Source organism: Oncorhynchus clarkii, chromosome 4 (genome assembly GCF_045791955.1).
Source record: "Oncorhynchus clarkii lewisi isolate Uvic-CL-2024 chromosome 4, UVic_Ocla_1.0, whole genome shotgun sequence".
In the NCBI taxonomy this organism is placed as follows: domain Eukaryota; kingdom Metazoa; phylum Chordata; class Actinopteri; order Salmoniformes; family Salmonidae; genus Oncorhynchus; species Oncorhynchus clarkii.
This window is the reverse complement of record NC_092150.1, coordinates 83,119,387-83,133,253: the sequence shown is the minus strand read 5'-3', so window position 1 is coordinate 83,133,253 and position 13,867 is coordinate 83,119,387. Positions and strand designations below refer to the sequence as shown.

Genomic DNA, 13,867 nt, shown 5'->3' with positions numbered 1-13,867 from the left:
ATCCTATGGCGGTGCCACATTGAATGTCACTGAGCTCTTCAGTAAGACCAGTATGCTGCCAATGTTTGTCTATGGAGATTGCATGGCGGTGTGCTTGATTTTATATATCTGTCAGCAACTGGTGTGGCTGAAATAGCCAAATCCACTAACTTGAAAGGGTATCCACATACGTTTGGCCATGTAGTGTATCTAATGGGACTTTGTCTCCATATAGGTAGTACTTCAGGTCAAATATTCTCCTGGATCTCTAGTTATGACACAATGCCCTCGTCTTTCATTCACTCCCTCAGCTCTCAGCTCTTCAGTGCCTTACACTGCTAGGCTGCTCTGTCATTGCTCATCCATATATTTATATAGTCTTATTCCATTCCTTTACTTAGATTTGTGTGTATTAGGTCATTGTTGTGGAATTTTTTGATATTGCTGCACTGTCGGAACTAGAAGCAAAAGCATTTCGCTACACTCGCATCAACGTCTGCTAACCATGTGACCAATAAAATTTGATTTGATATATAAGTCCCATGCCAAATATGTGATATACATTCTGACTTAATGAGATCTGATCAGGCTGTAGTCCATGAGGTCAATTATTTTCATGGAATATTGTTTTATTTCTCTATTCATTCAACTGAGTTCCATTGAAATTAATGTATTTTGGGAGGACGGTCTCTTTCTGGCCAGCCAATTTCTGGTGACTGTCTCTCTGGCCAGCTAATCAGTCTGGCCTATACGTTCACCATGGTGATTTGCCAGGTCTATCTATCCACGCTGGTCTCTGCCAGGCGGTTGTTCATGATGCCCAGGGCACCCACCCCTCCAGAGAAGCTGTTGTGGCCGTGGCGGGAGTTGGGTCCTGACTGGCGAGGGTGACCGTTAGCCATCTCTGACAGCTGCTTCTGCATGATGGCCAGGTTCACCTGAGAAATGGAGAGAAAAAGAGAGGAGAACTACTCTCAATGGCCATCAAACAAGTGCCAGACACAAAGCATAGCAGTGAAAAAGAAAGCCATGATATAGCAGCAATGCGGACCACCTGAGCAGGGACCAGGATTAGTTTGTGTTCCACATATGCTTCATAGTGTGGTTCACAGTACCAAATGTTCCAGGATCTGCAGCCTGAAGTATTTGACATATGTATTTGAACAGGGTCTTATCTTTTATTTTTATTTAACTAGGCAAGTCAGTTAAGAACAAATTCTTATTTTACAATGACGGCCTACCCCGGCCAAACCCTCCCCTAACCCGGACGACGCTGGGACAATTGTGCGCCGCCCTATGGGACTCCCGATCACGGCCGGATGTGATACAGCCGGGGATCAAACCAGGGTCTGTAGTGACGCCACTAGCACTGAGATGCAGTGCCTTAGACCGCTGCGCCACTTGGGAGCCCTTATCTGGGAGCAGTATACATCATGTCCTCCATCTTCCCTCTACCTTATTGGCAGCCAGGAAATCTCTCATGGAGATCATCTCTCCAGACATCCTCCGCCCGTCCACCTCGCTCTCATTCACCGCGTCTGTCTCGATAGACAGGTCCCGCTGCGCCCTAAGATGTCCGGGCACCACCACGTTCCTGCGGGGGAGTCTCTGCTGGGGGTGGTGGTCCACCCTCCTCGGGCAGTGACATGGAGCCTCCATCCTCCTCAACAGCCAGTTCAGCACCTAGAATGAGATTAAGAATAATACAATTTATAATGAACAAAAATAAAATATAAACTCAAAATGTAAAGTGTTGGTCTCATGGTTTATGAGCTAAAATAAAAGATCCCAGAAATGTTCCATATGCACAAAAAGTGTATTTATATCAAATGTTGCGCAGAAATGTGTTTACATCCCCGTTAGTGAGCATTTCTCTTTGGCCAAGACAATACATCCACCTGACAGGCATATCAAGTAGCTGATTATGATCATTACATGATCTTACACAGGTGCATCTTGTGCTGGGGACAATAAATGGCCACTCTAAAATGGGCCATTTTGTCACACAACACAATGCCACAGATGTCAAAAGATTTAAGGGTGAGTGCAATTGGCATGCTGACTGCAGGAATGTTCCCCAGAGATGTTGCCAGGTAATTTCTCTACCATAAGCCGCCTCCAACATCGTTTTAGAGAATTCATCAGTATGTCCAAACGGCCTCACAACCACAGACCACGTGTATTCAGCCAGCCCAGGACCTCCACATCCGGCTTCTAAACATGCGGGATCGTCTGAGGGGGCAGGGGTAGATCACGGTGCTGAGGAGTATTGCTGTCTGTATAAAGCCCTTTTGTCGGGAAAAAATAATTCTGTGCCCCTGCTCAGTCATGTGAAATCCATAGATTAGTTCCTAGTTCATTTACTTCTATTGACTGAATTCCTTATATGAACTGTAAATGAGCAAAAATGTTGAAATTCTTGCATGTGTCTCATTCTGACCTTAGTTCTTTTGTTATGTCTTCGTTTTAGTATGGTCAGGGCGTGAGTTGGGTGGGTTGTCAATGTTTCTTTTTCTATGATTTGGGATTTCTGTGTTTGGCCTGGTATGGTTCTCAATCAGAGGCAGCTGTCATTCGTTGTCCCTGATTGAGAACCATACTTAGGTAGCCTGGTTTCACTTTTGAGTTGTGGGTGATTGTTTCCTGTGTCTGTACCATACGGGACTGTTTCAATTTCCGTTTGTTCATTCACGTTGTTATTTTGTGTTTTTGTAGTGTTCAGTTTTATGTATTAAAATGGACACTTACCACGCTGCACATTGGTTCGACCTCTCTTACTCCTCGCCAGAAGAAGAGGACAATCGTTACAGCATGTTGCATTTATATATTTTTTCAGTATATTTCTAAGCACAATTTTAACCAGTCTGTTTCTGCTCTCTTGCCAAGTGTTTATGGTACTGTCATGACAAACCGTTTGTGTTCGTAAATTGGCTAGCTTGAGAGAACACCTCACTCTGACCATTTCACTCACCCTAGCAGAACTGATTGGGCTGTTTTCATTTTATCTAGAGCGTTGGTGACTGTAACTGTGCTGCTGGCAACAGTTTAATTATGTTTTTTTGCTGATGTTTACTGACACCGGTCAAATTCAGCGGTTGTTGCGCATTTGTAAATTCAGCACTTATTCTGCGCCCAGAGTGAATTTCCAAACTCACCCTAAGTACAATGGAGTTGGCAAGCTAGCACAACCATGAGCTTGAGTCACTCTACATAATAAAACAGATTCATCGATGAAAACTATCCAATCACACAATAATAATAATCCCACCTGTTTGATGACGATGGAGATGACGTTGAACAGCGAGTAAATGCAGCAGACGCCTGTCAGTATAAACAGGAAGTTGCCCAGCCGGTAGGCAGTCTGGTTCACGTTCCCCTCCTCGTACGCCAACCTTTGGCTGCTCACCACGTCACCGAACCCGATGGTGCTGAACGCCACAAAGCAAAAGTACAGAGAGTCTAGATACGCCCAGCCTTCTACAGCAGAGTACATTGCTGAGGCGCAGCAGGAAACCAAGATGGCAGCGGCGCCAAGGATCAGCATAACACAGTATACTGAAGGCTTCCACCCAGCTAGCCCCTCCCCCCTGGCACCTCTCCCGCCCCCACCGCTGCCCTCAGAGAGGCGTCGGCAGCCATTTTGGGGAAGCATGGCCTTGCGGCGGCGGCGCTCATGGCAGAACTTGAGGACGAAGGCGATGACGGTGATGACACGCTCCAGGAAGAGGTTGAAGAACAAGATGGTGGCGGCACAGCCGATGAGTCCGTAGAAGATGAGGAAGATCTTACCACCGATCGTCGCTGGCGTGGTCATCCCAAACCCTGGAAAACAAGATGGAGGAAGATGTTGTTATTATTAAGAAAACGGAATGAAAAGAATATTGGTCAAAACTAATAATGATGTTTTTGATTGTATTTATTAGCCATTACATTGTTGCATAGATACATTACCAATAGAATAGTGTGACAAACGAAACTGGATCACACTGAACTGAGTATTTTGTTTAGTTAAATGAGTTTCTTCACAATGATAAACCAGTCAGTCTGAGCATATTGTTTACTGCCAGCTTTCACAGACAGGTGGAAAAGCACCTTATCAGATAGAGCATAGCTCACATGACACAGTCCCCAAATACAAGTATCACACACGCACACATTTTATTTCTCACTCTCTCCAGCTCTCTTTTCTCTCTCTTTTCTCACTTCTTCTCTCATTCTCGCTCCAGCCCCACCACTCCATTGCACTCTAGGAATGCCATATTTCAGCCCAGTGGAGGAGAATCAATACCATCATTTCAAAGCTGTACAATGTTTTTTTTGTCATTTAAAATGATTAATTTTTAAGTCATTGACTTGGCATATGAAAGATTTGAGAACATTGCCCTGTTCATGTAAAACATGTATAAGTATTCACAGCCAGTCTTCAAGGTTTACAGGGATATAGGATATGTCTGAAATGACACCCTATTCCCTGTGTGGCTCTGGTCCAAAGCAGTGCACTAGATAATAGTGTGCCTTTTCAGACTGTAGACATTAACCTATCCTTTGACCGTGATTGTAATAGTTTACAGAAACTGACTGCTTTACATGTACACTATGTCGTCTCGCTGTGAACGTTCCAGCCTGCCCAATGCCCAGCTTTCTGATCCTTCAGTCCATTGTGAGCGTTTCAGCCTGCCCAATGCCCAGCTTTCTGATCCTTCAGCCCATTGTGGGCGTTTCAGCCTGCCCAATGCCCAGCTTTCTGATCCTTCAGCCCATTGTGGGCGTTTCAGCCTGCCCAATGCCCAGCTTTCTGATCCTTCAGCCCATTGTGGGCGTTTCAGCCTGCCCAATGCCCAGCTTTCTGATCCTTCAGCCCATTGTGGGTGTTTCAGCCTGCCCAATGCCCAGCTTTCTGATCCTTCAGCCCATTGTGAGCGTTTCAGCCTGCCCAATGCCCAGCTTTCTGATCCTTCAGCCCACCTTGAGCGTTGTCTCTTAACATTTACAGGTTGTGCTCTCCTTGTGGGTTACACACGCACAAACATACAGACACACACACATGGCTCTTATGGACTGATGTACAGAGAGCAAAGCCATGATGAATCCTATGATGAGTCCAGTTCATCTAGTCCAGCCCTTGACTGCTCTCTCTGCTCCCTGTGTGTTGTCACTAACAATGGGCACTCAGGTGTAAAAAACATCTCTCTCCATTTACTTCCATTTACTGACTGCCTCTCGGCTTTCACCCAAAATCAATGGATTCACAGTGCAGGGCATCCATTAGTTATCTTATTGGCGTATACAAGAAGTACAGTTATATATCCTACTCTATTGGACACAGTATGGTTGTATATCCTACTCTATTGGACGCAGGATGGTTATATATCCTACTCTAGTGGACACAGTATGGTTATATATCCTACTCTATTGGATGCAGTATGGTAATATATCCTACTCTATTGGATGCAGTATGGTTATATGTATGGTTATATATCCTACTCTATTGGATGCAGTATGGTTATATATCCTACTCTATTGGATGCAGTATGGTTATATATCCTACTCTAGTGGACACAGTATGGTTATATCCTACTCTATTGGATGCAGTATGGTTATATATCCTACTCTATTGGACGCAGTATGGTCATATCCTACTCTCGTGGTCGCAGTATGGTTAAATATCTTACTCTATTGGGCGCAGTATGGTTATATATCCTACTCTAGTGGACGCAGTATGGTTATATATATCCTACTCTAGGGGACGCAGTATGGTTATATATCTTACTCTATTGGACGCAGTATGGTTAAAAACTACTACTCTTTTGGACGCAGTATGGTTATATATCCTACTCTAGTGGACGCAGTATGGTTATATATCCTACTCTAGTGGACGCAGTATGGTTGTATATCTTACTCTAGTGGACGCAGTATGGTTATATATCCTACTCTATTGGATGCAGTATGGTTATATATCCTACTCTATTGGACGCAGTATGGTTATATATCCTACTCTAGTGGACGCAGTATGGTTATATATCCTACTCTATTGGAAGCAGTATGGTTAAAAATATCCTACTCTAGTGGACGCAGTATGGTTATATATCCTACTCTATTGGATGCAGTATGGTTATATATCCTACTCTATTGGATGCAGTATGGTTATATATCCTACTCTATTGGATGCAGTATGGTTATATATCCTACTCTATTGGACGCAATATGGTTATATATCCTACTCTAGTGGACGCAGTATGGTTATATATCCTACTCTATTGGAAGCAGTATGGTTAAAAATATCCTACTCTAGTGGACGCAGTATGGTTATATATCCTACTCTATTGGATGCAGTATGGTTATATATCCTACTCTATTGGACGCAGTATGGTTATATATCCTACTCTATTGGATGCAGTATGGTTATATATCCTACTCTATTGGACGCAGTATGGTTATATATCCTACTCTATTGGATGCAGTATGGTTATATATCCTACTCTATTGGATGCAGTATGGTTATATATCCTACTCTAGTGGACGCAGTATGGTTATATATCCTACTCTATTGGATGCAGTATGGTTATATATCCTACTCTAGTGGACGCAGTATGGTTATATATATCCTACTCTATTTTAAATTACAGAACATAAATGTGCTGTATTTAGTATTTCAGCACTGAATAGAAATGCATTAGCTGAGTTTGTCCAAATCCATTTATTTTATTTGTTAACAAGCAATAACGTAATTAAGAGACATTAAAGCCTTTAGCTGTGTTGCTTAGCTACAAAAGAACAGAGATAACAATTTCCCTTATGTCATGAACATCCCCTCCCCACCAGGCTTTTGTTTTGCATCACAGTCAGGGTCTTATATCACCCAGACTGAGAGAGAGATCCTGCTATGCCTGCGGAGGAGATTCCAAGTAATTGGCACTCAAGGCTGCACTAATTGAAGAGGTTTTCATATTCACACCAATTACAAGACACACAATAAGCCTAATTAGAACTTGATGGACATACATATTGAAGCATAATTTAGTTGGCTGTGATTGTTCTAGTATTGGAATAATTGAACGGTGCCTATTCATAATATAATAACATCCCTATAGTCTACACAAGGGTTTACCAAGCTCAAATTTGATTTGATTTGATTTAGGAGATGGTTAGGAAACCCTGCAAACAGAAATAATTTGAAAAGAACATTAGGCTAAGAACTACATGTTTTGGAGAGCTGAAAAATATTGTCAACAACTGGCCATTTATAATATGTTACACTTTTAATTGCCATATAATATTATCTAAAGTAAGTTGTGATAATGATATGTGATAATGATATGATCTATAGGGTACATCAAATCTCACCTATGGTCGAGACCACTGTCCCCACGAAGTAGAACGCACCGGTAAAGTCCCACCGAGGTCTGATAGTGTCCACGCGGATCCCAGCCACGTTCGCCTCCTCGTAGTTCCTCAAGAAGTTGTTCAGCTCTTTCTTGCTAAGGTTATACTTTTGGCTGAACTGTTCAAACCGCTGCCCCCAGCGCTCCTTCGCCTCCGCTTCCATCGGCTGTTCCAGTGCTGAAAAGACAGCGGCACCGCAGAGGAGGTAGAGGATTATGAACACAGCTAACATAAGGAACCTGGCGTTATCCTCGTTGAAGGGACCGAAGCCACAACAGCAGCCGCTCCGGAAAGCCATTACGTAGGATAATCACCGTTCAACAAGTGTTAGGGACGCGACGCATCGTTTTATTATGGAATAAATTATACACTGCTCATCATCTGTCTCTTTAGGTTTATCGTTGAAAATAAAAAATGGTCCAGGATAGAAACTGGTGAAATAGAGTTGGAGGCTGTGAGGATAGAGAGCCAGAGAGAAAAATATGAGAGTTTTCCTCATGGAGAGCAGAGAGAAAAAATGTGATATGTTTCATCACGGAGAGCATAGAGACAGAGAGAGAATAAAATAGTTTTCCTCAGAGATTCAACAGTTGTTCACGTCACTGTGAAAAAACCCACCACAACAGTACCCATCAAAAGTTGTCAAGGATCTTTGACCATTAATCCAAGTCTAAAATGTCCGGTTACAATCTGTTACAATAAACATATGGCGTCATCCTTGACAGTTGTGCGCTTGTCAAAAATAAATACATTACTTTTAACCTCCCTGATATAGAGTTCAAATGTTATTAAACAAAATGTCCTTTTAACCGTGTGCAAACACATTTTTTTAATGTCACAACGTTTTTCAAGAGCACCAACATACATGGCTGTGTGAATAGCGAAATAGTTTACGACGATGCATTTGAGTTGTACCCTCAGCTTTGTCTCAAAAGAACGCCCCTCTCGCAGAGGGTGTTGAGAAGAAGACTTTTGAATAGCTTACACTGCATTCTTTGAACGGTGAACTCTGTATGAACCCACGGTAAACTCAAGGCTGTTACACTCAACAGTTAGATGTCCGTCTGCAACAGTGCGCGTCTGTCTATCTGGCCTCAATCTCGACTAGGCCACACACTCTGAACAAGCCCCAGTCACAAACATACACCCACCTCCTTCGCTGTTCAGTTGGAGACCTTTACATATGAGCGCAAAATAAAATAAACATTAAGCTACTGTATAAACTTCAGCTTTCATAAAACATTAATATAACACAACTTAACAATATGAACAACTGTGAATGTACTAAGTCAGTAATGATTACATAACTTATGCATTAATTAATTTAAAAAATGACAGAATGAAAACATTCTGGTTAAACTATCAAGTGGATCAAGACACTGGGCACCATGTGACTTGAGGAGCCAGAAACAATGCTAAGCATGATTCCAACATTTGGGCAGTCTCCTGCCGCTGTCTGTCCACAGAGCATTAGAGAACGGCACCGTGACATCTTCTGTCATGGATCAATATGACTTGACCTTTCAGATCTGAGTCTGAACATTCATATGTTTGCGCATGGGACATCCAGGGACAATCTGAGCAAATGTCACTACTGTGGAACAAGCTGTTAAAATGCATTATGCACATCAGAGGAAGATGGAAAACAAAAGGCATTTTTTTAAATATATCCTGCTTTGGATGGTTAGTGAACATAATCATAACATTTTTGGTGTAACTGGTGGTGACTTTAGGAAGATTTGAGGAACTAATACTTGCAGACAGAGCATAACCCACTCAGATCTCAGACAGTTGTTTAGCCCTGTGGATACTTTTGACAGACAGATTTGCAGCATGTCCACCAGGCTGTGCTCTTACAGAAGGCCACTATTTAGATTTTTAGTTAACCCCAACATTTCTAGTGGAAGTGGTAGTAACTTTGGCACACACTTTGAGGCAGAGAATTTCAGCACCATGGACAGGGATTATGCTTGTTGACAGTACCTCAACATTACCGGTGTAACTCAAACATAGTTTGAGGCCAAAACATTTTGGAACCATGGACAGCTAATAGGCCTACACCTCTGGCCAGACTCAGCAGTCCGGTTCGCCCACCAACGTAGCCTATCTGTGTCGCCTCAGAATGTGATTTAGTCCCGGAGGTCAAATGTACATTGCTTGCAGCATAGGCCTACATGTTATGCAGTAGATCCTAAAGTTCGTCAGAGCTGTGTTTCTCCACCACAGCCCAGGTGTAGGTGTGGAGAGGAGGGGCTGCAACAGAATACATGTTTTGGCAGTTTCAAAGGAAAAGCTGTGTGACTCTATCTAACGTTACTTATTTACTTACCTGACCCTCGCTCCAGCTTTTACAAGGTTAGTTATAATAAGGGCCACCAACAAGTAACGTTGGTTAGTTAGCTAACTAGCTAGCTGCCTTCCTGCCTTCCTTTAATGACAGAACAGACAGGGAGCTTATATTAAAAACAAGCAAGCATCGACCTAAAGGCTAAAACTAGCCAGCTATCATATAGTGCATTCGGAAAGTATTCAGACCACTTCCCTTTTTCCACATTTTTTTAACGCCTTATTCTAAAATGTATTAAATAAAAACGTAAAGTTAAAGTGTGTGGTTCCCGATGTGCTCTGTTGAAGGGTATGTATCGGAAGGCTCTAACCTGTGTGTGTTTTTTTTTGTTGTGTGTGTTTAATCAACCACTTACAAGCTAGCTAGTTAATAATATAATAATATTGCTTCCTCTTTCAAAATATAATTTGGTGAATAATGGATAACTCCATCATTTGTAACGAGTTTCTGTAAATTATTTTTGGGTAGAATTTCTATGTTGAAGATTCCAATTCGCTTCATTTTTGTAATACATTAAACTTGATCATTCTTGAATAAGTACCTGCATTTCTTTTTGTTTTTCCTCTTTTTTTTTGTCCACCTGGACGAAAGGAACACCTATGTGAGAATACTGTTCATTGACTACAGCTCAGTGTTCAACACCATAGTACTGTCGTGTCTTTGGCTATGCCGGATTAAGTGATATGACATGCTATTCTATAAAATCATTTCTCTGTAATTAATATCACCTGATTGACCTAATCATGTAAATGTAATTAACTAGAGAGTCGGGCAACACAAAATAATATTTATAGAGCTGTTATCTTCCGAATAAACTCTTAAAGACCTAGTAATATTTTACATCAATAGCAGTCAATATCAATCCTCATCTTAATTCAGTCTCATCTGAAAGTTGTAAATTCTTGGTTATCTGCACAAACCTTGGCTAACAATTTGAATCAGCAATACAAAATTGGGTTTAATTATTTATTTACTAAATACCTAACTAATCACACAGAATTACACATACACCTAATGAAATCATAACTTGATTACAAATTACATCATAAAGGAAAACGTCCCTGGCGGGCGGAACAGATATGACAGCTTGTTACACAAAGGAAAAGGGCTGGGTTTGAGTGAAAGAGCGGGAAGACTGAGGGGGACAGGGAGAAGCTGTGCTATCGTAAATACAGTATCTGATGCATTCTAAATTACCGCCCATTTGGAAAAAGAAAATGCAAGAAATATTTACTCTGAGCTGCGCTTTGGTAGGTTGGTGGTAGATGGAAGGCCGTGTTGCCAAACCAAGTCCTTTGAAGAATGTCTCTGGTTGTCAATTGGATACGTTGTAGTAATGTCTTTGGGTGATAGATGGGATACTCTGTCTGTTCCTAACCCTCGTTGCATCTGCTGTTGCTAACTCAACGGCTAGGAGGTATCACTTCTGTAGTGAATAAGAGTTCAAAGTTCATACCATTCGCAACCAAGCTCACACTGATGTTGGCTTCGTTCGGTAGTTATTATCTGAACCATTCTGACATTGGACCGTCATCCTCACATCATCGGAACAGGAAGTTATATTGTCGTCAAGGGCCTATATAGGAAGGGAGAGGAGGGTGTGTTTGAAAAGTTTTATAGCCCATGTCCCTTCACAGGCGCGGGCCACTGGTTGAGCAGAGCCCTATCTTATGAAAACCCAAATCTAACATTTTAGAAGCTAAAATCACATTTCATCCCATCACGAATAATTTCATGTTCAAACATTTAAATTGAACAACAATTCCGTGAATCCGATAACTCTGATGTGTAGACTTTCCACTGTAGAGTTTGTCATCTTATCATTGATTAGAATGTCTCAGATGACAACCGAACTGACATCATATTCATTAAGTACCACCGCATATGTTCAATTGTTCGGATTACCAGAATATAGTTAATTTTCCCCCACCTACTGATGTTCTCAGAATCTCAATGTTAACCAAGGGTTTTGCAAATGTAACCTCAGTAGGGTAGAGAGAGGAAAAAGGGGGGAAGAGGTATTTACAACTGTCATAAACCTACCCCCAGGCCAACGTCATGACAGTACCCTCAAAGCTCATCACCAAGCTAAGGATCCTGGGACTAAACACCTCCCTCGGAAACTGGATCCTGGACTTCCTGACATGCCGCCCCCAGGTGGTGAGACTAGGTAGCAACACATCTGCCACGCTGATCCTCAACACTGGAGCTCCCCAGGGGTGCGTGCTCAGTCCCCTCCTGTTCTCCCTGTTCACCCACGACTGCATGGCCAGGCACGACTCCAACACCATCATTAAGTTTGCTGATGATACAACAGTGGTAGGCCTGATAACTGACAATGACGAGACAGCCTATAAGGAGGAGGTCAGAGACCTGGCCGGGTGGTGCCAAAGTAACAACCTATCCCTCAACGTAACCAAGACTAAGGAGATGATTGTGGACTACAGGAAAAGGAGCACCGAGCACATCCCCATTCTCATCGACGGGGCTGTAGTGGAGCAGGTTGAGAGCTTCAAATTCCTTGGTGTCCACATCAACAACAAACTAGAATGGTCCAAACACACCAAGACAGTCGTGAAGAGGGCACGACAAAGCCTACTCCCCCTCAGGAAACAAAAAAGATTTGGCATGGGTCCTTAGATCCTCAAAAGGTTCTACAGCTGCAACATCGTAAGCATCCTCACCGGTTGCATCACTGCCTGGTATGGCAATTTCTCGGCCTCCGACCGCAAGGCACTTCAGATGGTAGTGCGCACGGCCCAGTACATCACTGGGGCAAAGCTGCCTGCCATCCAGGACCTCTACACCAGGCGAAGTCAGAGGAAGGACCTAAAATTTGTCAAAGATCCCAGCCACCCCAGTCATAGACTGTTCTCTCTACTACCGCTTGGCAAGTGGTACCGGAGTGCCAAGTTTAGGACAAAAAGGCTTCTCAACAGTTTTTACCCCCAAGCCATAAGACTCCTGAATAGGTAACCAAATGGTTACCCGGACTATTTGCCCCTCTTTTACGCTGCTGCTACTCTCTGTTGATCTTATATGCATAGTCACTTTAACTATACATTCATGTACATACTACCTAAATGGCCCGACCAACCAGTGCTCCCGCACATTGGCTAACCGGGCTATCTGCATTGTGTCCCACCACCAGCCAACCTCTCTTTTTACGCTTCTGCTACTCTCTGTTCATCATATATGCATAGTCACTTTAACGATACCTACATGTACATACTACCTCAATCAGCCTGACTAACCGGTGTCTGTATGTAGCCTTGCTACTCTTTTTTCAAATGTTTTTTTACTGTTGTTTTATTTCTTTACTTCCCAACACACACACACACATACCTTTTTTTCCTGCACCATTAGTTAGAGCCTGTAAGTAAGCATTTCACTGTAAGGTTACCTGTAAGAATACCTGTTGTATTCGGAGCACGTGACAAATCAACTTTGATTTGATTTAACTTATTTTGTGCCTCTATCGTACAGTTTCCATTAACATCTGTTACTTCCTATATTTCCATTATTAGTCTAATCTCTTTTGACCTAAACTGCTTTTGCAGGGGCCTCCCACTCCTCTTTCTATTCTGGTTAGAACCAGTTTGTGCTGTTCTGTGAAGGGAGTAGTATACAGCGTTGTACGAGATCTTCAGTTTCTTGGCAATTTCTCTCATGGAATAACCTTAATTTCTCAGAATGAGAATCGAGTTTCAGAAGAAAGTACTTTGTTTCTGGCCATTTTGAGTCTGTAATCAAACCAACAAATGCTGATGCTCCAGATACTCAACTAGTCTAAAGAAGGCCAGTTATATTGCTTCTTTAATTCGGACAACAGTTTTCAGCTGTGCTAACATACTTGCAAAAGGGTTTTCCAACACTCCATCTCCTTCTTAGGGTACCGTATTTCCAATTCAAGGGTGGAGATGGAGAGTGACCGCATTTCAGCCGTGCGTAATTGGCCGACTCCCACCACGGTAAAGGAAGTGCAGCGGTTTCTAGGGTTTGCCAACTACTACTGGAGGTTTATCCGGGGCTTTGGTCAGGTAGCGGCTCCCATTACCTCACTGATGAAGGGGGGACCGGCGCGTTTGCAGTGGTCAGCTGAGGGGGACAGGGCTTTTGGTCAGCTGAGGGCTCTGTTCACCTCGGCTCCTGTGCTGG

At 42.7% G+C, this 13,867-nt stretch overlaps 1 protein-coding gene across 1 annotated transcript; it reads right to left on the bottom strand.

Annotated features, from left to right (window-relative positions):
- Positions 1–755: 755 nt before the first annotated feature.
- LOC139407878 (potassium channel subfamily K member 13-like) lies at positions 756–13,465 on the bottom strand. Its single transcript, XM_071151750.1, has 5 exons — positions 13,449–13,465; positions 7,324–7,664; positions 3,248–3,801; positions 1,435–1,662; positions 756–917 (listed from the first exon to the last, which is right to left on the bottom strand). The coding sequence occupies exons 2-5, from the start codon at positions 7,658–7,660 to the stop codon at positions 756–758; spliced, it is 1,281 nt and encodes a 426-aa protein (XP_071007851.1). The 5' UTR covers positions 7,661–7,664; positions 13,449–13,465.
- Between the last annotated feature and the right edge of the window lie 402 nt (positions 13,466–13,867).